Source organism: Simochromis diagramma, unplaced genomic scaffold (assembly GCF_900408965.1).
Source record: "Simochromis diagramma unplaced genomic scaffold, fSimDia1.1 OVJJ01000343.1, whole genome shotgun sequence".
Taxonomy (NCBI): domain Eukaryota; kingdom Metazoa; phylum Chordata; class Actinopteri; order Cichliformes; family Cichlidae; genus Simochromis; species Simochromis diagramma.
The window spans coordinates 14,838,316-14,862,046 of NW_024386831.1; the positions used below are offsets into that span (position 1 = coordinate 14,838,316).

The window sequence follows — 23,731 nt, forward strand, 5'->3', positions numbered from 1 at the left end:
AGAGATTTTTTTGATATGCCATGTTATGACAGTTTAATACGAGGAAATCGATCATTTCATTCGTTTAAAAGTCATGTCTCGACCCTTTGAGCATCGTAACCTGTAAAAATAAAACATATGGTTGTCATGTTTTCGTATGTTGTCGCTGACGCTGGGGGGGAAATGTTTCGCCCTCGCGATAAGAATTTTGCACACGATGCGTGACGTTTCATAGCCAACCACTTGAAGACGGAGAGGTGGGCCCGGAGCCCGGACTCGCTACTGAGGTGTGAAGAGGTTTGTGTCCTTAAAACACAATAATTAGACATTTTCACCTACTGGCAGTCACCGAGCCCTTCTAAAGTCACACAGGGCACGCCAGTCGGTCAGTTTTTCAGTCAGTGTTAAAGCCTACCCATGTGCGCTGCAGCACCTACACACGAAAAGTAGCTTGATGAGTATCCAAAGTAGTGGAAGTTTGGAGGGGACGCCATCTTTGGTCCCAGCTCTCCACGTCCCCAACACGGACTGTGTTTTCAGCTACATACCACGGCAGTGGTGAAGGTCCAGAAAGGTATCGTGAAACATTTTAAGCCGCACGTCTTTTCTACTTGTTCGTGTTGTTCTTTTTGTGCATATAGAAGGGAAATTCTATTAAAATGACCGAGCAAATCTTGGTGGCGAAATCTGCTCGCTAGCTAACGTTACTGTAACGCGTCAGCTCCAAAGTCCATTGAGCCTGTTTGGCTAGCTACTAGCACCGAAGACACAGGACCGTCTTTCTGTGCCCAGGCCAGTGCAGTAACCTTAAGACTAGTGCAACGGCGATTAAGCTTTGTTTTGAGCAGAAATGTAACTGTTGTAGTCGATGCATCCTCCATTAGGCATGCTGCCTGTTTAAGAGCACACATTAGCCAGGTTACCGATAATCATGTGCAAATGGAGATAATCAAGCAAATTCTAGTAATGCTTAGTGGATTGGCAGCAGCCAGTGCAAAGGTGTGCATCGCATCGTTAGCAATCCTTTGTGTGTTAACTGCTGTTTTCCTTCCATCAGTGTCCACATCATCTACATGTGTAAGTGGTATTGTTTGTCATCTTTACGGTACACAGGGGTCTTGCATCGGCTTTTATCCTGGAAGTATTTGTGGTCTGTAACTAAAGCTAATGCACTGGATGCTTGGTAGCCTTGCTTGACCTTAGCTTTTCACTCTAAGTAATACTCAGTGTTTGTGTAGAGATGACAAGCAAAACTGAAGGAGAACTTATGGCTGGGCTATGCAGCATGCCAATCATAACGCCATAAAATACATCTGTAGTTGGCACTTAATGTTAATATTGCTTCCTGGACGTTAGTTTTCATTGGCTGTTGTAATGATGGAGGACTTTACCCAGCCTAGGACACTGATGAATCTCCCCACTTCGTTTTGTAAACACAGATTGACATAAATTAGTAATAGCTGACTACATGAGAATGATACTATAATTTATTTTGTTCATTTTGTTTTCAAGTTTTCAATGAATGGACTCAGACTGAAATGGCCTGTTCATCTAATGTCAGTTTTTTTTTTATTTTTTAAAACGACTTTCCAAATGTCTGCCATAAACAGGTGGTCAGCTTGTCTGCTGAGCAGCATGGAGTTAAAACACATCCACACCATGAGCTGTAAGGGTTCAACCGCTAGCTCCCGCAGGGGCTTGAATATAGATAATATTTATGCTCTGAGGCCTTCATGTTTGAAACAAAAGCAAATCCTTGAGAAACAATACGCAGCTCATGTGTATTTATGACGTGAAACTGGCATAAACATTTGGGGAGATGTGGTTATGGATCCGTCTCAGCAAAACCAAGTCATAAAAATGCAAAAGTATTGGTTGATCGTCTACAACTTTGGACATTTCAGAGCTTATGCAGAAATGATAATCATCACTGAACGTAGAAGCCAGTTATTCCCTGCATGTGTTAGATTTTCTAATTAAGCGGTAGTGAGGTGAAAATGGTGCTAATCATTTGAATGAGTTGAAAATGAAGCCGATGTATTAAGGCGCATGCGATATTTAGTTACTATATACAGTGTTGTGTAAAATCAAAGGGCTTCTTTTTTTGCTTATTTTTCCACACATGTTTCAAATCACCCAAAAAAATGGGTAAAGGTAACCCAATTAAAAACAAAATGCAGTTTTTAAATGATTATATTTTTTAAGGGGGAAAAAAATTATCCAAATCTGCCTGGTTTGTTAATCACAGTTAATTTATTATTTAACTTTGGTTCTTTGGTTCTGTTTAATTTCGATAGCCACACCCATATCTGATTACTACCAGACCTGTTGAATCAAGAAATTGCTTAAAAACAACCTGTCTGACGAAATGAATTAGGCTGAAAGATCTCATCTAAAAGACACTTAAGAACAGGAGAGAAACAAAGTCGTTGACATCTATCAGTATGGAAAGGGTTATAAAACCATTTCTAAGGCTTTGGGACTCCAGCAAACCATGGTCAGAGCCACGAAAACCTGGAACAGTGGTGAACCTTCCCAGAAGTGGCCACCTACCAAAATTACTCCAACACCGTATCTACTTATCCAGGAGGTCACAAAAGCACCCAGAATAATATCTGAAGAACTGCAGGCCTCACCTGCCTCAGTTAAGGTCAGAGTTTGATTTGATTTAACAACAGGAAAGCGACTGGGCAAATAAGGCATCCATGGGAGAGCTCCAAGGTGAAAATCACTGCTCACCAAAATGAACACAAAGGCTCATCTAATGTTTGTCAAAAATTTCTTTGGGCTCCCTCAGGACCTGGATGACTTGGCATAATTGATAGAACTATGAAATCCAGAAAATCCTGAAGGGGAATGTCCAACCATCAGATTGAATGGGTTAAAACAAAACACACAAATAAAATCAAGGTTTTGGAGCGGCCTGAAAGTCAAAGTCTGGAGATGTTTGGCATGACCTTAAACAGGCCGTCAGTGCTAGAAACCATCCTGTGTGGCTGAATTAAAACAATTCTGCAAAGAAGATAATAAATGTGAAAGACTCATTGCCAGTTATCACAAATGCTCAATTGCAGTTCTTGCTTATTAGGTTTAGTGGACAATTACTTTTTCACACATGGTGAGGGTTTGGATACCTTTTTTTTCTCTCTCGCTCTTTCCCTTAATAAATTAAGTCACTGTTTAAAGACTGCTTGGTACAGATAGTTTTCACAGTGCTATTTAGAGGAAAAAAGCAAATATAGGGGGGAAAAAGCAAATATTCTCCATAAGGTTATTTTATTTTTTTTTGCTCTTAAATTGATAAAGCTGCCACATGCAGAAAAACATGGTTAGCTGTGTTAGGTACGTGACCTGCAGTAAATGATTTCTCGAGCAGAATTTAATTGGGAAATTACAGATGTGCAGGTTGCCTAATTTTTATTTATTTATTTATTTTTTAATAAGGTATTTCTCAGTAAAAAAACAAGGTCTATCGGGTGGTTGCAAAGGGTAGTTAACATTATCAGATTCATGACAGTTTGACCTTTTTATTAAGTCTTAATCAAGAGGTTAGGGCAAAGTAGTGATTATAATAAGCTAAGCAGATGCATCAGTGTAATCATTGTTATTTTATATCTTGCTTGCAGAGCATAAATATGACAGTATTATGCACGTATTGCTCAAATTTCAGTGAGGCAAATGCTGATTGTGGCTTACAGTTCCATGGCTTCTGTGGTGCTAGACTTGATGCATAGCACCACAAATACTTCACTAAGTGTAACTATCGATCACAATATAGTGTTAGTAAATGTAAATTAGAAGACTACATTAATAACAGGTCTCTTTTCAGTTTAAATGTGTTACTGAATACACATGAAGATAGCAAATACATCAGTTAAAAGTTTTCAGATAGAATTTGCCTAAAGCGATCACCGTGGTGGTTATTTAAAAAAAGGTAACGGACGCTTCTCTGTGGAGGTGTTGATAGCATGCTGGAAGTAAAAATATCCTAGCCTGGTTAATTCTTAAAAGTAGCTATTGACTTTTCAGAAAATTAATGTATAACAGCATGTTGGAGCTGTTTTTGTGAATGACACCGATTGGTAAAGAAGGGATTTTAATTAACGACAGGACACGTGATTCTTTTTACGTTAGACACACTTCTTTTTTTGTGTGCTTATCTGGGAAATGGCTTCATGTCAGTATCGTTTGGCGAGCCAGCTGTATTCTGTCTGTTACAACCCATTTGTTAAGTTGCTTTGTGTTTGCAGATGTATTGCAAATCATACCATAATAGGAGACAGGGTTTGGTTTGAGAGGATGTAATAAATTACTTTTTGTTTAGCTGTGTGCGCAAACTGTTATGTGAAGTCCTCAGGGTCTAAATGAAGTGCAGATTTAGTCCTGAGATCATTGAAGATTTTATTTTTCATGTGAAACTGTGTGTGGTTTAATTTGTATTTGTTATCTGGGATAATCGGGGCAATCACGTTTGAAGTGTAACTATTTTTTCACTCCGTTTAGAGAGACTTTTTAAATTTTTTTTTTTATTTCTGTAAGTTTGTTGTTGCACTGCTGAAATATTTTAAGCAAAAGTACATGTATTTTGGTTTCAGTGGTTTGTAATACATATCCTCCAACAATTCATGTCGCTGAATGCTACAAGATGACTTTTTATCCTCGATCTTTAGTTCACATTTATAATCCTAGCTGGTATAATTTTAAACATATTCAGTGCGTTCTTGTCTTTCCTACTCTTAAATGGATTTTGAAAATCCCTACCTACTGTACTAAGCTTGGATGCAGTGCCAAACCTCCATAGCCCTTTCAAAATGGTTGTCTCATTACAGCACAGATTTAGTGAGCAGGCACCTCTGAGTCTGCAGCAACACCAAAGCCCATGGTGCTCCTGCATCATTCCCGCAGGAGCGCTGTGAGCAGCATTGCCTAGCATTTGAAACGTTGCCCTTGGATTCTCATGATTTAAAGAAAAGAACAAAACAGAAAATTTCTGAATGTGGCCTCTGCATTTGGAGAATATAACGCGTTCTTTTGAATATTTTTGTTATTTAAGTATTAGGCTTTTACCTGTAGAGTTGGTGTAACCATAATCACAACTAGCTTATCTCTTCAGTACTTGATGAATAAATATAGCAAAACCTGCCTTGGGGATGCCACTAGGGAGCGGGCAGAAATTTGGTCTCGGCCTACATTCTGATCTAGACTCAAATCCACTCACCTCTCAGAGTTTTAGTCACATTAATCATGACTCTGCTCATAAGCTTACTGCTGCTGTGTCATTTGCCCACTCGAGTGGGCAGTAAATGGGTTCAATTAAGCTGATCGTTGAATAACGGAGACACACTGTGATTTGTTGCTAATCCTCCCAGGCACCATGGAGGAGCTGCACAGCCTGGACCCCCGGAGACAGGAGCTGCTGGAGGCTCGTTTTATGGGCGGAGTCAGTGGCAGCACAGGGGGCAGCACTGGCAGCGCAAGCGGGGGAACCAAAGTGAGTCAGAAATGAGGATGTATTTATTTATTGTTTAAGTGTTTCCTATTGTAGTGTTGACTCAGTTATTAATTGTCTCTCTTTATTTCAGGGCTTGACCAATAATGAATGTTCAAATCACAGTTTTGGAAGTCTAGGATCTTCAAGTGACAAGGAGTCGGAGGTAAATATCTTTAATCCTATGTGGGAACTACTCTGACCACATTTACACTGTCCAGATTAATCATGCTTGACACAAGTATTTGTGTCCTTTGCACGCTAATCTTAAGCATTCCATTATTATATAACCTTTATTCTGGAAATGATACCAATATTTCCAGTATCAATATTGTTAAATTAAACAATATATTTTTAATGTAGTCTTGAACTGTCATTTACTTGCATACTGGTGGTTATTTTATACTCTTAATTAATAATTTTTTAAATAAAGATTTTATTTAATAATGAAGTACACTTGCAATAAATGCTTTTCACTGTTAGTCTGGTCACTTATTATCCATGGGTAATAAGTTTTGGTCTAAAGCTTTCCTTTCTTGTCATTATAGGGGTCTGATGTGAAAAGAGGGAGCTCTCCTGCTTATTCGGTGGGTAATTTATCAGATCTGAAAATGAATATTTTGCATTTAAAGGCTGGAGATTTGTCTGGTCAACACTGGTGTTTGCAGTGATCCCTCTAGGTTCAACATGACCGAAACAATGCTATTTATTTATATTTTTCAAAAGACCAATATTTATAATGGAAATATTTTTCAGATATTAGGAAAGTACTTTTATTATTCCAGAACTTGTTGCATTTCTTGACTGTTGTTAACCTGGACTATTGGGGACTTAAAAAAAGGCCGTTACAGCTCCAAACATCTATTGTAATTTTACTCATTCTGTATATAAAGCATGGATATCTATAAATACCCATTGGAAACAAAGCTGTCACTATATAGAGAATACAGCAGCAGTTCAGGTTCAGAGTGTCCGTTGTGCAGTAATCGTACTGTAAAATTATACCAAATTAAATTTAATGTTTCAGACCCCAGAGAAGAAACAGACTGAAACAACTAGAGGCAGAAAAAGGAAACCTGAGATCCAGTCAGAGAGCAGCCAAGGTAAGTGTTGTTCTGTTATACTGGTTATAATTATTTTACTCCTGTTGTTTGTGTTATTCCAATAAAATATGTTTGATAAATCACAACACTCATCCCTGCTTTCTCTTCATTTTAGGAAAATCAACTGTGCGGGGACCCAAAATAAGTGATTATTTCGATGTAAGTTTTGTGTCAGATATTTCATATATGAAGTATGAACAGTATACTTCATGGCACTATAGATGAATATATAGTGCCCAGAAAATAATGTGTGCTATATCAGCCTGTTGAAGATCTGAGGCGTAATCCATTTCCTGTCTGTAACCACATTACAGTAAAATAAAAGGAACCACTGGCTGTCTGCTGTTACCAGATCTTAGGCAGCGGTGCTACTTATCCTCTCTTTTCATCTTGTAGTTCCAGGGAGGAAATGGGTCCAGTCCTGTGAGAGGTCCCCCTCCAGTGATTCGTTCGCCCCAGAATTCACATTCCCACTCGACTCAGGGCACTTCTGTAAGCTGTGATAATAACAAAATAACTCTTTTGTAGCTCACCATAGTGTTGACCTGTTTTTAAATAAAATATCATCACTCTCTGTGTTCCAGGTTAGACAAAATAGCTCATCTCCTACTAGTCTGTCTTTTGGGGACCATATGGCACATCCAAAGCAACTAGCAGTCAAATTTGTTCAGGTGAGGAGGTTGTAACCAAAGCCTTTCTGCATTCACTCTTAAAACATGTTTGATATGACAAGTGTTTAACTCCTTTTGTTTTTCACTCCAGACTGACCTGACAGTGTTAAAATTGGCTGCCCTTGAAAGCACCAAGAATCTAGACCTTGAGAAGAAGGAGGGCAGGATAGATGACCTGTTAAGGGTAAGAGGGACATCTTACTGTTTTATTGACTGAACTAGTTTAAAAACAAGGTGGATAAAACTTCCCGGAGTTCAGTTTTATAGTAAATGTGTTTAGTAAAGCATTTTGTTTCTATGTCTGCTTATCCAGTGTCATTTTCTGCTTCACAGGCAAACTGTGATCTCAGGAGACAGATAGATGAACAGCAAAAGTTACTTGAGAAATACAAGGAACGCTTGAATAAGTGCATCACCATGAGCAAGAAGTTACTTATAGAAAAGGTAAACAAGTGTTTTTTCTGTAGCCTGCGTTATTAAAATCAGGAATGTTTGTGTGGCTGTGAACCTGCATGCTGTATTTTATGTTGTTGTTGTTCAGAGCACCCAGGAGAAGCAGGCCTGTCGGGAGAAGAGCATGCAGGATAGACTACGTTTAGGCCACTTTACTACAGTGAGACATGGGGCCTCATTCACAGAGCAGTGGACAGATGGCTATGCCTTCCAAAACCTTGTCAAGTGAGAAGCTTTTAAATTGTTTATCTCCCATTTATTTATTAAGCTTTGCATATTTTAAGTTTAGCTCTCCACGCACACCTTAAAGCTGCACATTACATGCACATTTAATTCCCCTGCTACTGAAAAGTTGGGGGTTGTAAGCTCAGCTCCAGGGCTTCATTTCCTAGGACAGCTGCCACGTCACTTCTTAACATTATTCGCTTAAGAGTAGATTTAACCTCATGTTGTCAAAACAGACTTAGTGTTTTTAGTATAATTTCACCGAGTTTTGCATTGCAGCCTTCATCTGCAGTATTTCCATCGTCAGATTCAAGTTGAAAATTCTAAAATGTAGTTGTACCTCTAAAATTAACAGCTTTAATATGTCCTTCGGCAGGCAGCAGGAGTGGATAAACCAACAGAGAGAAGACATTGAGAGGCAGAGGAAACTTCTTGCCAAGAGGAAACCTCCATCTTCCAACAACTCCCAAACACCAACCACAAACTCTGAGCCAAAGCAACGGAAAACCAAGGCGGTGAATGGAGCAGAAAACGATCCCTTTCTAAAACCCAGCCTACCTCAGCTGTAAGTCCACACCCTTGTGTATGTGTTGTTTAGGATCCTCCCCCCCGTGTTTTGCTTTATTACCTCATCTTTACCAGGAAAGCAGATTTTTAACAGCCTGTAGCACAGTATTAACTGAAAGTGTTAAATTTAAGACACACTGTTAGATTAGGCTCATGCTTTGTTTCTATATGCTTTCTTATCCTTGAAAGGCTGACATTAGCAGAATACCATGAACAGGAAGAGATCTTCAAACTGCGACTTGGACATCTGAAAAAGGTTTGTGGAAATATGAAGCCTGGTAAACAGAATTGTGACGTTTTGTTTGATTGTTCAATCAAGTTAATATAGTTCAGAGTGCCTGACAGATAATTGACAAAGTAAAAGAACAAAATAAATATGCAACAGTAAGAAATTTAAACAGACAAAACATTAATGGCCTAAAAGTAGGATGAATCAATTAAAAAAAGATAAAATATTAATAAAACTGTAGATTATAATGGAATAAAATGTATGACAAAAGGCAAAAAATAGAAAAATTGAACATTGCAGTGCTGGGTTTTAGGTCCAATGTCTTCCTTTTTGAGTGCTATACACTTAAACGTATGGCCCTTATTGCTTAGTAACACCCCCTTTGGTGAGAGTGGTTACTTTTAAAAGCCACCTAAATACTTGTTTGAGGAACTTGTTTCCTTCTTCCTGCAAAAGGGTTCTAGTTTTGTCAGATTCTTGGGCTATCTTGCATTCACTGCTCTTTTTAGGTATGACTACAGATTTTTGATGAGGTTTAGGCTGGGGAACTGCGTGGGGCCGAGGCATAACTGTTAGCGTGCACCTCTCAATGTGGCCAACTGTACCGAGCCTTCCATGAACATCCAATTTGAGCAGATGTGGCTGTACAGCAGAGGCATATCCTTCTCCTACTTTTTGGGCTATGGCTGCATATTTTTGGGCTAAAGGTTGACTTGGTATATTCATAAACCTTTGAAATTTGCATCACCTGACCTTTCCCAGTGGTTGTAAACAAGCCTTAGAAATTGCAATGACCGACGTCTTTGTAAAAGGGGTAAAAAAATGCTAATGCTATTTAAAATAACAATAAAGAACTGTAACTTTGACTTTTTAAATCTGTTCATCTATTTAGATTTTAGCTTGTGGCCAAACTTTCTGCATTTATCTCTTCCACCTTTTTCCTCAGTTTCCTGATTGAAAATCCTGTTCCATTAGTAAAGATTGTGCAAAGAATGTAAGGTCAATTTACTTATTGTTTTCATGGGAAAAAAGCTTCACTGAAAAGCCCTAACGGACTCTGCACCAAGTCAGATGTTAATATTTAATTGCGAGCTCGTCATGTGTATGAGTGGGTTTTGATGAACTCTCCTTGTAGTCGGTGCTCTGAAGTTCCTTCTGTGCATTTGTGTGTTTGTGTGTTTGAATCATTTATAGGAAGAAGCTGAGATCCAGGCAGAGCTCGAGCGTCTGGAGAGAGTGCGCAACCTTCACATTCGGGAACTGAAGAGAATAAATAACGAAGACAGCTCACAGTGAGTCTAAATCACTTTCCTTGACATTTGCTGCATTGACATTGGAACACGATGTACAATCAAGGCTACAGTCCTCGTCCACAGTCGAATAATAAAGGGTTGTATTATGTGAAATTAAGCTTCTCGTCGTTTTTCAACATTACGTCTTGTCTCCAGTGTGTTGTGAGACCCACAAAATGAGGGGGGGGGGGGGGGAAGCCCGTCTCTTTTTGTCTATTCCTTTCTCTGTCACATTCAGTGTGTCTGAACTTGCTGTTCTGATTTATAGACCATTGTGGTGTCAGAATGGGTTAACGCCACCCCCCCACCCCACCCCAGCTGGCAAACAGATTCATCCTCTTGAATTCTGAATGAACAGCTCACAGTCTGCCATTATTTCCCTGCTAGAGCCATGTCTGCTAACTCAGAGATGCATTAGCTATGAGCAAACTGAACAAAATGTCTGTTCTGTGTTTGCTCCTGCAGCCCATAAGTCTTTATGTACTCCAGTATCCGGGGGGAATGAAGACCCAGTGGATTACTTGTATTTGCAATGTCCTTAGAGGAATAGCAAATGTCCTGTCGTTGGCACATCATGCTGCTAAATATGGTTGGCAGTATTACATTAATTCTGATTGTATTCACACAGACTACAGCTGCGTTAAAAGTGAAATTAAAAATTATGGGAGCTTTGAGACCGAAAATTAAATAAGAGGTTGCTGTTTTGTGCTTCGGTTTATTGATCACATCAGATTTCTCTCTCCTTATATTGTGTGCTTGCCTGCACTTTTATTTTTATATAGCAAGTTCTTCAGTAAAGGGATTATCATGTATTTATTTTTGCTTCTTTTGAGAGTGATTGGAGTTTGAAATGTGACTGAAATGTTTTCATAAAATCTGCACGTTAACATCTAAACAGTGTTTGAGCAGCTAAAATTTGGACTTTTATAACCAAAACATCTTACTTGTCTTACACAGACGGCCATAGCTAAAATGAGAAGGTGCTAGAAGCAACAGAATTTCTTTGTTTTTTTTCCCCTCATTTATTCATGTCTGTATATCAGCTATAATGCAGTATGCTGCTCCTTTATCTCACTCGCTGAACTCTACTGTAAACCGTCGTGTGCAGCAGTTCATGATTACACCTGTAGTCAGAAAAATGACCTCTTAAAACGTTGCAGAAGCTGGGTGAAATTATTTATCTGTGCAGTATTTGGAGCTGAAATTTGACACTTTAAACTGTTATGCAAGACTTGCCGTTAAGTTTTTAATAAGCAGCATAATGTGACTTTTTGCTCGTCTTTGTAGTACTGAACCTAAAATAAATTGATCTAGCAAAGCTAATTTTTTATTAATTTGTGATTCACATATAGGTCCAAATTTTAATTTTACTCCTCCCTCCCTTTTATTATTATTATTTTTTCTCCAATCTAAAGATTTAAAGATCACCCAACGTTGAATGAAAGATACCTGCTCCTGCATCTTCTAGGCAGAGGAGGCTTTAGTGAAGTTTACAAGGTAAGTCATTAAACATGGAAAAATACTCTCAATAAGTGTTGCTGTGCAGGTTTATCCTAACTGTCGCTGTGTCGTTCAGGCTTTTGACTTGATTGAACAACGATACGCTGCTGTGAAAATCCACCAACTTAACAAAAACTGGAGAGAAGAAAAAAAAGAGAACTATCACAAGTATGTTAGTCTGTGTGAATATGTTTGTATTATAAGGGAGCACAGCACCTTCCTGCTTTGGTTGCTAATGGTATGATAAATATCATCCTCTCTACAGGCATGCATGTCGAGAGTACAGAATACACAAGGAGTTGGACCATCCCAGGATTGTGAAACTTTATGATTACTTCTCACTGGACACAGACACGTCAGTCACTCAGTGCATTTTTTTGACACCTTTCACATGCTATAAAATGTGCAAAGTAATTCTTACTTATCCGTCCAACAGGTTTTGCACCGTTATGGAGTACTGCGAGGGCAACGACCTGGATTTCTACTTGAAGCAGCATAAATTAATGTCTGAGAAGGAGGCACGGTCCATAGTCATGCAGATTGTAAATGCACTAAAATACCTGAATGAAATCAAACCTCCCATCATCCATTATGACCTTAAACCAGGTAAACACCCCCTTCTGAACAACGGATCAGTCTTAAACAGTTTCCCCCCCTGGAATTAATAAAGTATTCTGATTCTGATTGAGCGTGATTACTGCTGTAGTTCTGACCTAATGTGTTTTGATTTGAAGGTAATATCTTGTTGGTGGATGGCACAGCCTGTGGGGAAATTAAAATCACTGACTTTGGTCTTTCCAAAATTATGGATGATGACAACTACGGCGTAGATGGGATGGACCTGACATCACAGGGTGCAGGAACCTACTGGTGAGAAGAAATGCTCCCTAAATCACATTCAGACATTTAAAATTGTCTTTAAATGTTGATTGATGATTACCTAAAAGTAGCAGTAACATATTATAGGCGTACTTCTTTATAAACAAAGATCCCGCATTTAGTTTTGTGCTCTTGTGACAGTGTCAAAAGCTGTTTGTGAAGTAGACGCTTACATTGAGTGTTTAACATCGTTACAGTCCTGAAACGCCTTAAATGTCGATGATGGTCCTGGTGGAACCAAGTTTAAGAGTGCGTTAAGTGCTTTTAAGTACTCATTTTCAGTTTCTCTCCTTGTAACTCATATTTTTAGAGGAATACTTTTATGTCAGCTTCTTCATACCAGTCATTGAATCGCTCAAGCATAAAGGCATTAACTCCTGGGATAAATTTTGAATTTGGTGTCTTTCAGTGGCAGTGTTGTGTCAACGCATTAAGAGATAATTCTGTTGGCTATTAACAAAGAGAATAGAGCTATATTTTAGCTGTAGCTGAAAACTTGGCATATTTTGACATGCTGTGTAGAGCATCCTTTGAGGAAACTGGACAAAACGCTACAGGTTAGCCAGTGTACCCTGACTGCTGTTAGGCATCAGGATGAAATTCTTGGACCCAGTGTCAGACTGTATGCTTGCGCAATGGGTCCTGGGCTCTTCCTGGTGCGTGACAATGACCGGCCTCATGTGGCGAGAGTATGCAGCCAGTTCCTGGAAAATGAAGGAACCGATACCACTGGCTGGTTTTCATACTTGCCAGACCTAAATCTAATAGAACACCTCTAGGACATTGTTTCCATCCATCCAACACCACCAGGTTGCATCTCATACTGTCCAGGAGCTCAGTGATGCCCTGGTCCAGATCTGGGAGGATATTCCCCAGGATAGCATCCCATTAGGAGCATCCCCGACTTTGCCAGACATGCATACAAGCACATAGGACCATACAAACTACGGAGTGTCATTTTGAGTTGTGATGTGTGATGAAATTTTGGACTAGCCTGCTGCATCAGTTTTTCACTTTGATTTTGGGCTGTCTTTGAATTCTCTGTATTGTTAATAATTTTCATTTCCATCAAAGGATGTGGCGTCCTTTTGTTCCTAACATATTACCCAGTCCATATCAGTATAGATACCTGGCATGATTTTATTTATTTCAGCAAGGTATAATGGAAAGAAAAAAGTAGCATAAAATAGGCATTCATTTGTAGTAACAGTACTATTACTACTACTATTTGTAGTTGTAGTAATCTATAAGTAACTTAAAATTGTAAAAAGGTACTGACCATAAATGTATGTGTGCCAACCTTGTCCTTTGATTTATGCATATTGTGATATCAGGTACTTGCCTCCTGAGTGTTTTGTGGTTGGTAAAGAACCTCCAAAGATCTCCAACAAGGTGGATGTGTGGTCTGTGGGTGTCATCTTTTTCCAGTGTCTGTATGGAAGGAAGGTAAGGACGATGGCTGGTCTTCTAGCAGTGTTTATGTTAATTTATGCCTGATGATAAAGCTCTGTCCTTCTTTCCAGCCTTTTGGCCACAATCAGTCACAACAAGATATCCTGCAGGAGAACACCATACTCAAAGCTACCGACGTTCAGTTCCCTGTGAAGCCAGTTTCCAGTAACGAAGCAAAGGTAGCAGAACTTGCACACGGTTGCTGTCTTTTAAATATCATCACGCATTATGACTTGTTAATTTTGAATACATTCTTTAACTTTCAGGCTTTCATACGGCGGTGCCTGGCATACAGGAAGGAGGACCGGATCGACGTTCACCAGCTGGGAAGTGACCCCTACTTGCTCCCTCACATCCGGAGATCAAGCTCCTCTGGAAATCTGCAAATGAGTGCTGCGGTCTCAAGTCCAGCCTCCTCCAGCAACATCTCATATTGACAATTTTGAATTGTGACAAAAAAACAAAAACACACATAAAAATTTAAAACTTGATGACTGAAGTTGCACCTGCAGAGCTCTTCAGAGGCTTGGGCTCGTAAGAGGAGGAACAGCCAGCGATGGAAGGAACAGGCTCAGGTGGGGGGCATCACCTGGCCTCCTCTGACCTGTGCCAGGCTTCTACTTGTTTACCAGGGCTTGATCAGTTGGAGGGACAGTAAAGGGACGGGTAAAGGACATGGGTAAATGGATCTCGTTGAAGGTCTAACAAAAAAAAAAAAAAAAGCACTGAAACTGACTACATACCTTGAAGAAAATGTGACTGGACACTCGGTTCGGATCTTGCTGATGGACACAGCCTTAAAGGGCCGAAGGGAGACTTTGGCAGGCCACCATTTAGATTAAATAATGTGGTCCTGCCAGGGTGCAAATGATTCAGCTGCTAGAAGTTAATTTACTGTGAGGAGAGACAGTCATTGTTAAGTAGAACTACAAAGATTTCACCATTGATTTGGGTAATTGTTTTGGTTTTGTTTTTCCACAAATTTTAGGCTTTAATTTGAGTTACTTAGCCATGAGAATGTAATGTGTAGCATACAAGTGGCAACTAGTGTCATGTAGATTGGGGCAGCATACTTACGTTTAATGCACAAAATAACCAAATGTAGAAAAATTAAATTGTATAAAAAAAAAAAACCCTATGCAGGAATATTAACAGATAAATTGGAAACTGTATATGCTGTACAGGTGAATTTTCAAATTTTGAGCTGCAGCAGTAATGTGTACAAAGAGTTCAAATTTTTCCCAATTTAAGAGTAGTTTCCTGGAGTGGTTTCATTTTGCTGCTTTGTTGCTCTTACTTTTCAAGGGCTTTATGTTCCACTTCGGGTACAAATTGTACAGTTCTGCTAAGAGTGAATAAATACCAGGAAACTTTTTTTTTTTCTCCCCATTGATCTTAGTGCACATAATCCACTCTCATTGCATCTATAAAAAGATAATTTAGTGCTTATTCACTGTAAATTTTCAGGTGTGCTCTACCTACTATTATGTCTGTGATTATACTGACACCCTCTGGCTATGTTTAGTATTACATAGTATTACATTACATACTAGGATGCAGGTAAGATTCACAACAGATGAGAAAAACCAGAGGCTAACATTGAGAAAATACATCAGTTTAATCAAGGTAACAATATTTCACTTTACAAATAATTTCATACAATACAAGAAAACAATGTCTGCAATCCTGCAGCCAGCAAGCCTTTTCTAATGGAAGATCCCCAGTAGTATAAGTTATAGTTGAGCCCTCCCATTAAGTAGTGTAATCCTTGAAGATGCTAATTTGCACAATTTGAATAACCCATGTTCCATATTTTAAAAAGAATTTAAATGTCCTCTATCAGAGAACAACTTAAACTCCAAAATGCTCTCAAAGTTCCTTTAACTGCCTTCAGACGCAGGGCTTTTCTTCTGACACACCATTTCCACGACAAACTGGATGTCCTGCATTTAATACCAGTTCCATTCTTGCAGCTGAGCTCGCACAACAATCCTGATGGTCTGTTTGCACCTGGAATTTGTCAGCCGAGTGCTGGGGTGAATGGGCAGATTACACTGTGTAAAGACTCTACAGAGAGCATGCCAACAGCTTCAATTTTTGCTTTCTGTTAAGATGAGTCTGCAGACATTGTAATATTTATTGATCCAGAGGTGGTCACTGATGGGGAGTTGGGGGTTTTGGCATGAAAACTGTTCATTAGGATAGTGGAAGCAGGAGAAGTACTGGCAAAGACTGGGGGTGAAACAAAGTTGGATAGGGGAGAAGTTGCACTGGGGGCTACACCTGGCAGGTTAATTGCTGAAAGAGGTGGAAGACCTGCAGAAGATGACACAAAACCCTTCAGTTAGCAAAATTGTAATTTTACTTTAACAACATTAGCTCTTGGACACTACACTTCTACTTTTCCTGCCTGGAGACGACACTCAGTATTAAAGAAAAGGCTCAGACTGTGTTTGCTTCCATTTCAACCAATCCTGGAAAGATGCCTTTGTAAAGCGCTTTCAAAGAGGTGTGAGTCAGAATCCAGTTTCTGTGCAACAATGTATTCAAATATTAAAGGTAAGTTACTCTTCCACAACTTTAGTTTAAATATAAACACTAAGCAAATTTCACATGATTTCAAATGATCGACTTGGTAATTGGTTTAACCCTTTCACCCTTGGACGCCTACCAGGGGTAACCCTTTTCTGAACCGAACACTTTCTGTCATTTCAGGTTTGCTTCCAAAAACAAATTTCTTGGTGTGCATCAGAAGTTGGTGAGGGTGATTTCTGCCTTGGTTGTCAAACCACATCTTAATGGATATATACTGTGGTGTCAACTCATCATTAAGGATACAGGGTGGTTATCAGATGTCATCTTTACAATAAGTGGATTTATTCTCAGTAAATCTTGAGAATAACTTTGAGTTCGGTATCTTGTCCAAGGATACTATGGCTTACAGATCGAGCCACCAACCCTCAGATTAGTTGATGATCTGCTACACTGATCTACAACTATCCCTTTTATAAGGTAAAAGAGTTAAAGGTCCTTTAGACTGCAGCTACAAACATGTGGATGGGAGGAAAAGTAAAGGAAATGTTTGACCCTTTCAGTTATGGATTCTAGTATGCCACGGGGGACAATTAAAAAGATTGATCACGATGGTAGTAGACTCTTCTATGATGACATTATCCATCTACATGGCTCAAGGGGTCAATAACATGCTTATGGAAATGATAACTATGAGAATTGTATCCTCACATTTCAAACTAATTGGACACCTCGGGGAGATTTTTAATTGACTTTAGTTCTCTATCATGAGTCCCAAATGAGGGAATATCTTTTGGGAGAATAGTATTCTAAAGACTAAACATTCAATGCAAAGGCTAGTTGAAGCTTTTCTAGGAGGATGTCTTATACTCACTATACTCAGTTTTACTTTTGTCATCTGTCGAGTCTCGAAAACATTTTGGCTAGTTCAAACAGTTTACACAGGGGTCAGAGGTGAAGCCGGTTGTCTGCCAATCAGATGTTTGGTGGCTCGATCCCTGGCTCTTCCAGTCCACTTGTCAGTTTATCCTTGGGCAAGATACTGAATCCAGACTTGACCCTGATGCTGTGTTTGAATGTTATAACCACGTAGACATAGATAACCCACATTTACTAACCAATTAATCAGAGGATCCAGTAAAATGACATAATACACTAGTCAACATGACACATCTGAAGTATGTGTCAAAGCCTAGAGGAAAAATATGAATGGACACAAACAATGGAGGCAAAAATAGAAATGTTTACAGAACTGTAAAAGAAGAAAACCTGTTTTTCTTTTTTTTAAATACTTTTTTCCAACCGTTAGAATTTACCAGGTTGAACTGTTGGATACATCTTTGCACAATGTCTCTGTCACTTAACTGTGTTATGAAAAGATCATGTCAAGACTAGAAATGGGAGAAGGAGTGATGTTAATAAGTCAAACCTGTTCCAGAATTTTCAAGGACACTTAAAAGTCAGTCAATCTAAATCCTATAGCCAAGTTTCACTAAATCGCTGCTATCTCAATATTAAAAATAAACCCTTAAACATTTGTTTCTATAAACAAATGTTGGGAACACCAAAAACAGCGAGCCTGCCATCACACTTTTAAAAGCTAAAATGTTACCAAGCTGGGCGTGTTCCATCAAAGTCACTCAGTAGTGATAAACTGTATTTAGCTGGACTATTCTCAGCTGCCTGTGGTCGTTACACTGTACGTCTTTACAATACATTTCTAATTTGCATTGGATAGTAAGAAAGCAAAATATCCGCGTTAGCCTTTACATCTGAACCCAAGCATGCTTGACAGAACACATTTATACCTGCGGGCTGTATTCCAACTCCCGGTGGCAATGCATGACTCACATCTGGCAATGAGACATTTAGGTTTGGTAGATTAGGAAAAGGTGAAAGACCTCCAGGTAGGGGCATTACGCCTATGCAACAAAAAGAAAAGGGAGAAAAAACAGACAGGTGTAGCAGACTCGCATCATGGATCATAAAGTATGAATTTTACAGACTGTACTTGGCACAAAAACTGGGGAGCTATGAACACCCAATGTAATTTAACCAACCTGGTAGCGTTGGAGCAGGACTGACAGACAGTGGAACAGTTTGTGAGAGGGGTACTTGGTTGTGCAGCGGGACAGCAGGAACTCCTGAAATTATATAATCATATGTTTTATTACATGAGAAAGCGACAACAAGGAGGAGATATTATAGGTTTCTAAATGCCTTTAACTCTTGTTGTTCTGTTATTCCACTTAGGTTTCATTTGAACTACTAATTAATTTCCGTGAGATTTCATCCTCAGATCAGCTCAAATTGTAAATGCTAAAGAGTCAGAGAGGACAGTGTACCTGTATGACTGCTCAGGACTGATGTTGGGTTTGAGCTGACGGACAAGCTAGCGAGACCTTGCTCCAATCCCGTCGAAGCAGAAGACGACACAGCAATTGGAACAGTTGGAACGACGGCAGAGAGGTGGACCTGGTAACCAACAGTGTTTTGTACATTTTAACAAAAGCTGGAAGCCAGACAGCATCAAAATGAGATTTACTTCTGGATGCAGTTATTAAAGATGCCAACTTACCTCTGTGAAGCCATCTTTTGGTGAAGGAGGTGGTTCGTAATGAGTCTGTACTGGTAAACTGATCTTCTTACCCTCAGCAAATGGCAGGGTAGGTATCCTGTGCAGGTAACCGTAGCCAATCCCACAGCCTAGACTGCATGGCAGAAATAGAGCAATACTGTGAAGGGGCAGCATCAGAAACATTGTAAAAGAAAAACCTGACACTCAAATTACAGTAGAACTTTTTCAACAATCAAACCCACTGAAACTCAAGATACACCTCCTAAACGTAGGGGTATCATTTTTCTTGATGGAATGATTCATAACTTTCTACATGTGTAGCAGAAGTATACTCCATCACTTTCTTAGTACTGGGTTGAACCCACTTCTGCCTTTATAATTGCCTTAAATCTTCATGGCACAGATTCAAAAAAAAGTGCTGAAAACATTCCTCAGACACTCTGCTCCATATTAACATGACAGCACCAAACAGTTGCTGTAGATTTGCTGCATAACCATGATGAGAATCTCCCGTTCCACCACCTTGGATTGAGCTCTGAAACGCTGGAGGTCATTTAAGTGCGGGGAACTCATTGTCATGTTCAAGAAACCAGTTTAAGATGATGTGAGCTTTGTTACGTGTCACAGAGGATGGGTAGACTTACAGGGATGGATGTGGTCAACAACGACAGGCCATAGCATTAACGAAAAAAAAAAAAAAAAAGGTTCGTTGGTACTTAAAGTGTGCCAAACGGCAGGATGAATCCATGCTTTTGTGTTGTTTACACCAAGTTTTGACCCTACCATCTGAATGTTGCAGCAGAACTCTGACTCAACAATGGGAATCTTTTTCAAATCATATAGTGTCTAATGTCTAAAGAGTTTGTGTTCTTAGCTTATTTGAGTTATTGATGCCTTGCTATCAGCTTGAAGCAGGCTGACCATTCTCCTCTGACCTCTGGCATCAACAGCAGTTTCAGAAATACTCAATAGTCCATCTGGCACCAACAACCACACCAACAAAGGTAGCATATGGCTTTGCATTCAGCACTTATATATCAAACACAGTTTTTAAATCCAGAAATGAAAATAAAAACATAGCCTAGAACAAATTCTGCATTTAAATAAACTAGCAGGATTAACTGTAAACTCCCCTCTTACGTAATATCAAGAAAGCTCACAGATTTTAACCAGCAACAGAAACTGGGTGGATCATTTTTTTAGTGACTGTCATACCTGCCTTCTCCACCCCAGTCAGAGTTTGGGGTGATGACCACCTCGCGGCAGTTGTCTGCGTCTGTGTTGTAAACGTAGAGCTTTAGCTCCTTCCCTTCATGCGTTTCAATGAGGGAAAACAGATCTTCGCTCTGCTTAAAAACCACAAAAATACACATCAGGTTAACTTGTTCCTGGTTTAATTCCTGCATTAAAACAATAAAAATAAAATCTTAAGCAGGCACCTCAGTCATGGCGGTGTCCACTCCTATAATGTAGTCTGCATGCGGCCTCAAACCTGCCAGGGATGCAGGAGAATTCGGCTCCACTTCCTGGACTCAAAAACATGCAGCTATCAACACATGAGATCACAGAAATAAATAAGAACACCCCCCCAAAAAAAGCAGCCTCAGACAGAACCTAACACTCACCAAGACATGCCAAACATTTTCATTGGCTCCCTCGAAGCTGCAGAAGCGAATGCTGACTCCCAGAAGCCCCTGGCCGCCCCACATGTTGCTGGGCGTGACCGTCGTCTCCCGCACTGCCAGCGTCTTGCTGCTATACAACAACATCTTGACGGGCTTCTCCACGTTCATCTTCAGCAGCTCTTTCAGGGTGTCATTGTCCCTGTTCTGTAAAGAAACCAGTATATCCAAATGATTCCTAGGAATATCCGTGACTAATACTGACCTAACCGGAAACTCACCAGCCGAGTGTCGCAGATTGAGATGATAAAATCAAAGAATGGCTCCAGTCCCGCACGGCGACCGGGAGAATTCTCTTGCACCTACAGATTAGAAGGCGGTCAGAAGGTTTTCAAGTAAAGCAGGTTAATGCCAGTCTTTTAAATATCTGCACACAGGTCCTTGTCACAAAGGACGAGCAGCATTCAATGAAAACCTGTACATCTCTGTTTTGGCACACACTCCTGTGTAGTTTAACATTCCTCTCACTGGTTTAAGACTAGTGTGTCAAGTGAGGTTTCCAAGAAGACTCATTAGTCTCCTTCTTGGAAACTAGCCTTAACTGGTTATTTTACTCCTTCTCACGTACAAAGTCTTGAATCTTCAGGGCATATTGTCTTTTAAGGACCTCATATTACCATAATAACCTAACAGAGCACTTCACTCTCAGATGGCAGGGTTACTTCTGATACCAAAAGTTTCCAAAGTAGAACAGGAGGCCGAGCCTTCAGGTATCAGGCCGAGCCTTCAGGTATCAGGCCGCTCTCTTTCTTTTCACGGTTTGGATTTAGGAGACAGGCATCCTCTCTACATTTAACATTAGCTTCAAACTGGCCTTTTTTGATAAAACCACCAAAACCATCCCTTTGCTATGCTGCTATAGGTTCAGGGCTGGTGTGGGACTGCCTGTGATGCACTCTTTCTTATCTCCACTCCCCAGGTGTTTATTTTCCTTCCTCCCTTTCTTAGTATCCTTCCCACCATCATCTAGGTACGCCTAGAGCTGATCACCTGTTTGTTGGGGCAAGTGTTTTTATGAGTTGTTGTTGTCTCATTGCAACTTCGTGTCCCTGAATTGTATTTAAAGTATCTTTTTAAGAATTTTTAAAGGCTTTTCTAAAACAAACTGAGCTAATGACCCACTGTGAATGAGTTATGTTCAAAGTGATCCTTTTTTCTTAATGATCCTTGATCAGTGGGTCTTTAGATTGGACACAGATCTTTGAAGCACAAAATGCAAACATTTAGCATTTTACTTTTAGTGTGGCCCATTTTCCCTGCGTGTAACCTGGTGATGAAACTCTTTAAAAGCTTGGACTGACTGGTGGAGTATAACGTTTTCAAATGAAAACAGTCACACACACCCATTTCCATAAATCACGTATAGCAGCCACACCGGTTATTCTGGCATCATCCAGTCTGCTGGGGAGTGAGGGGACATCTGCTGATTGTCTCACAAACTGCACGTCTGAATGACAATTAACCGTGTCCAGTTTCTAATATGGATATATATCATTTAAACAGTGTAGACCGAGAGGCTATTAGCAGGCTCACACATCAGCGGTTGGTGGTACAGAGTGGGCGTAGCAGGAGCTTCCATTCAAAGGCGGGGACAGCTAGCCGTTTACAATAAAGACAACGAGCTATGTGAAGAGATTTCTGGGTGTGTCTGAGTCCTCCTCGGGGTCTGTGTCAAACACAAGTCTCTACTAGCATCAGCATTTAGCCAGTAGTAGAGGTCGCTTCCTCTAAAGGAAAAATAACCCTTCTATCCTATCGTTAGCTGCTCCTCCGCGGGCTAACAGGAGGTCACAGTCCGTACGTCCACATTAAAATGTTCTCTTACCCTGAGGACGTGGTATCCCTCTTTGCCTCCACCTGGTATCTCGACGCTCGGAGAGCCTCCCATGCTTCCCCGAGTGCGACAGTCAGGGTGGGACTGACACCTGTGCTGGTTAGTTAGGTGATTAGTTAGCAGGCGGCTCGGATCATGCCGTGTTTCCTGTGGCTTTGGTTTCCCAGGACTTCCGCTCATGAGGATGATGATGATAGTGAAGAGGAGGAGGAGCGGGAGGTGCATCCCTCTGTGGTAGCAGGGTTTCATCATCTGTGTCTTTTGAGGTCTGATTATTTGTAAAGTAATAAGATTATGGGCGGAGAGGCTTTAAGCTTTAAATCTGGGTGCTTCAGGGCAGGGGGACCTAATGAGGACGATATTTTGGTGTAATTTCAAATAAGATGTTTCCTGCCTGTGAGCTTTTGCAAAATATGTTTGTTGGCCTTCATTATTTTAGCATAATATTAAATATTCTTAAATAACCGGGTTTATTAAGGGCGCAAAACCCAGGGGCAAGTAGTCTGAATCCATGGTGGTTATAAAATATAAATCATGACATATGCGATGCATTGTGGGGAAGCAGGTTAAGCACATGAAGGGGGAAAAGTCTCCCAGCAGATATATACTTTTAACTTAATCTAACCACTTTCTTGTGAGGCAAGTCAAACAAGAGAAGCCCAGGTCATGTCTCAACATGAGCAGTGTGACTGGTAACACCTCCATGAGCCAGCTGGTTGTGAAAACAAGGGATTCTGCTCTGTGTGCACAGTTGAAAGTCGGAAACAGCCTCTTCCACCTCCAGATCACGTAGTCTACCTCACCAGCAGGACGACTCATGACTCAAAATGTCCTCTTTCTCACTGACATTTTCAGATTAGGAAACCAGACAGTGTGGAGAACAGGAAAGACTGAAATAAGACAGGACGTCACACCCAGTTTCAAGCTTGTCACGTGCAGTGTGTTTGCTTAATTGTTTTTAGTGATAGTTTCATTTAGTTGAAATCATTTGAATCTCTTAGGTTGTCAGTTTCAAATCATGTCTGGTGTTGTTGTTTGCACTTGTTGTTTGCTGTTCTTAAATAAAGTGACTTATGATATTTAAGGTTTGTGGCCTTTCAAAGTTTGTCTGGGGATGTTTTATTCATGCTGAGATTCACCAAATTAAGCGTGAGGTCACATTTTGACATTCGTAATTTAAAAAAAATGTGCTGTAGTCCAGTTAAGGCTTCTTTTGCAAATGACCAACCCATGCACCATGAAGATAGAGGGATTTAGTTTGCAGTGC

The 23,731-nt window shown here is 40.0% G+C and overlaps 2 protein-coding genes across 4 annotated transcripts; one reads left to right on the plus strand and one right to left on the minus strand.

Annotated features, from left to right (window-relative positions):
• The first annotated feature begins 221 nt into the window (after positions 1-221).
• Positions 222-14,583, plus strand: tlk1a (tousled-like kinase 1a). Of its 2 annotated transcripts, none has more exons than XM_040028124.1 (22): positions 222-553; positions 5,349-5,470; positions 5,562-5,633; positions 6,016-6,054; positions 6,495-6,570; positions 6,686-6,729; positions 6,967-7,062; positions 7,155-7,241; positions 7,333-7,425; positions 7,575-7,685; positions 7,783-7,919; positions 8,296-8,484; positions 8,676-8,742; positions 9,910-10,007; positions 11,423-11,504; positions 11,584-11,675; positions 11,773-11,862; positions 11,944-12,113; positions 12,242-12,377; positions 13,721-13,832; positions 13,910-14,017; positions 14,105-14,583. In XM_040028124.1, exons 2-22 carry the CDS (start codon positions 5,354-5,356, stop codon positions 14,273-14,275), a joined length of 2,187 nt encoding a protein of 728 aa, XP_039884058.1. In that variant the 5' UTR covers positions 222-553; positions 5,349-5,353; the 3' UTR covers positions 14,276-14,583. The 2 variants fall into 2 exon arrangements, with proteins under 2 accessions (XP_039884058.1, XP_039884059.1); XM_040028125.1 differs by having other exon boundaries at positions 252-276.
• An 849-nt stretch (positions 14,584-15,432) lies between these two features.
• On the minus strand, positions 15,433-22,681 carry LOC120731219 (Golgi reassembly-stacking protein 2-like). 2 transcript variants are annotated; one of them, XM_040028126.1, is made up of 10 exons: positions 22,456-22,681; positions 20,852-20,932; positions 20,574-20,789; positions 20,388-20,474; positions 20,164-20,294; positions 18,949-19,081; positions 18,716-18,845; positions 18,431-18,514; positions 18,179-18,292; positions 15,433-16,154 (listed from the first exon to the last, which is right to left on the minus strand). In XM_040028126.1, the coding sequence occupies exons 1-10, from the start codon at positions 22,642-22,644 to the stop codon at positions 15,946-15,948; spliced, it is 1,374 nt and encodes a 457-aa protein (XP_039884060.1). In that variant the 5' UTR covers positions 22,645-22,681; the 3' UTR covers positions 15,433-15,945. The 2 variants fall into 2 exon arrangements, with proteins under 2 accessions (XP_039884060.1, XP_039884061.1); XM_040028127.1 differs by having other exon boundaries at positions 20,574-20,777; positions 22,456-22,679.
• Positions 22,682-23,731: the final 1,050 nt, after the last annotated feature.

Bases quoted from the DNA above. Each gene is read 5' to 3' on its own strand.
- tlk1a (XM_040028124.1), top strand. From the start codon at position 5,354: ATGGAGGAGCTGCACAGCCTGGACCCCCGGAGACAGGAGCTGCTGGAG. The intron at 8,485-8,675 runs GTAAGTCCACAC...TATCCTTGAAAG, and splicing joins AAACCCAGCCTACCTCAGCT to GCTGACATTAGCAGAATACC. The intron at 11,505-11,583 runs GTAAGTCATTAA...TGTGTCGTTCAG, and splicing joins GCTTTAGTGAAGTTTACAAG to GCTTTTGACTTGATTGAACA.
- LOC120731219 (XM_040028126.1), bottom strand. From the start codon at position 22,644: ATGAGCGGAAGTCCTGGGAAACCAAAGCCACAGGAAACACGGCATGAT. The intron at 20,475-20,573 runs GTGAGTGTTAGG...TTTTGAGTCCAG, and splicing joins AAAATGTTTGGCATGTCTTG to GAAGTGGAGCCGAATTCTCC. The intron at 18,515-18,715 runs GTACACTGTCCT...ATATAATTTCAG, and splicing joins AGTCCTGAGCAGTCATACAG to GAGTTCCTGCTGTCCCGCTG.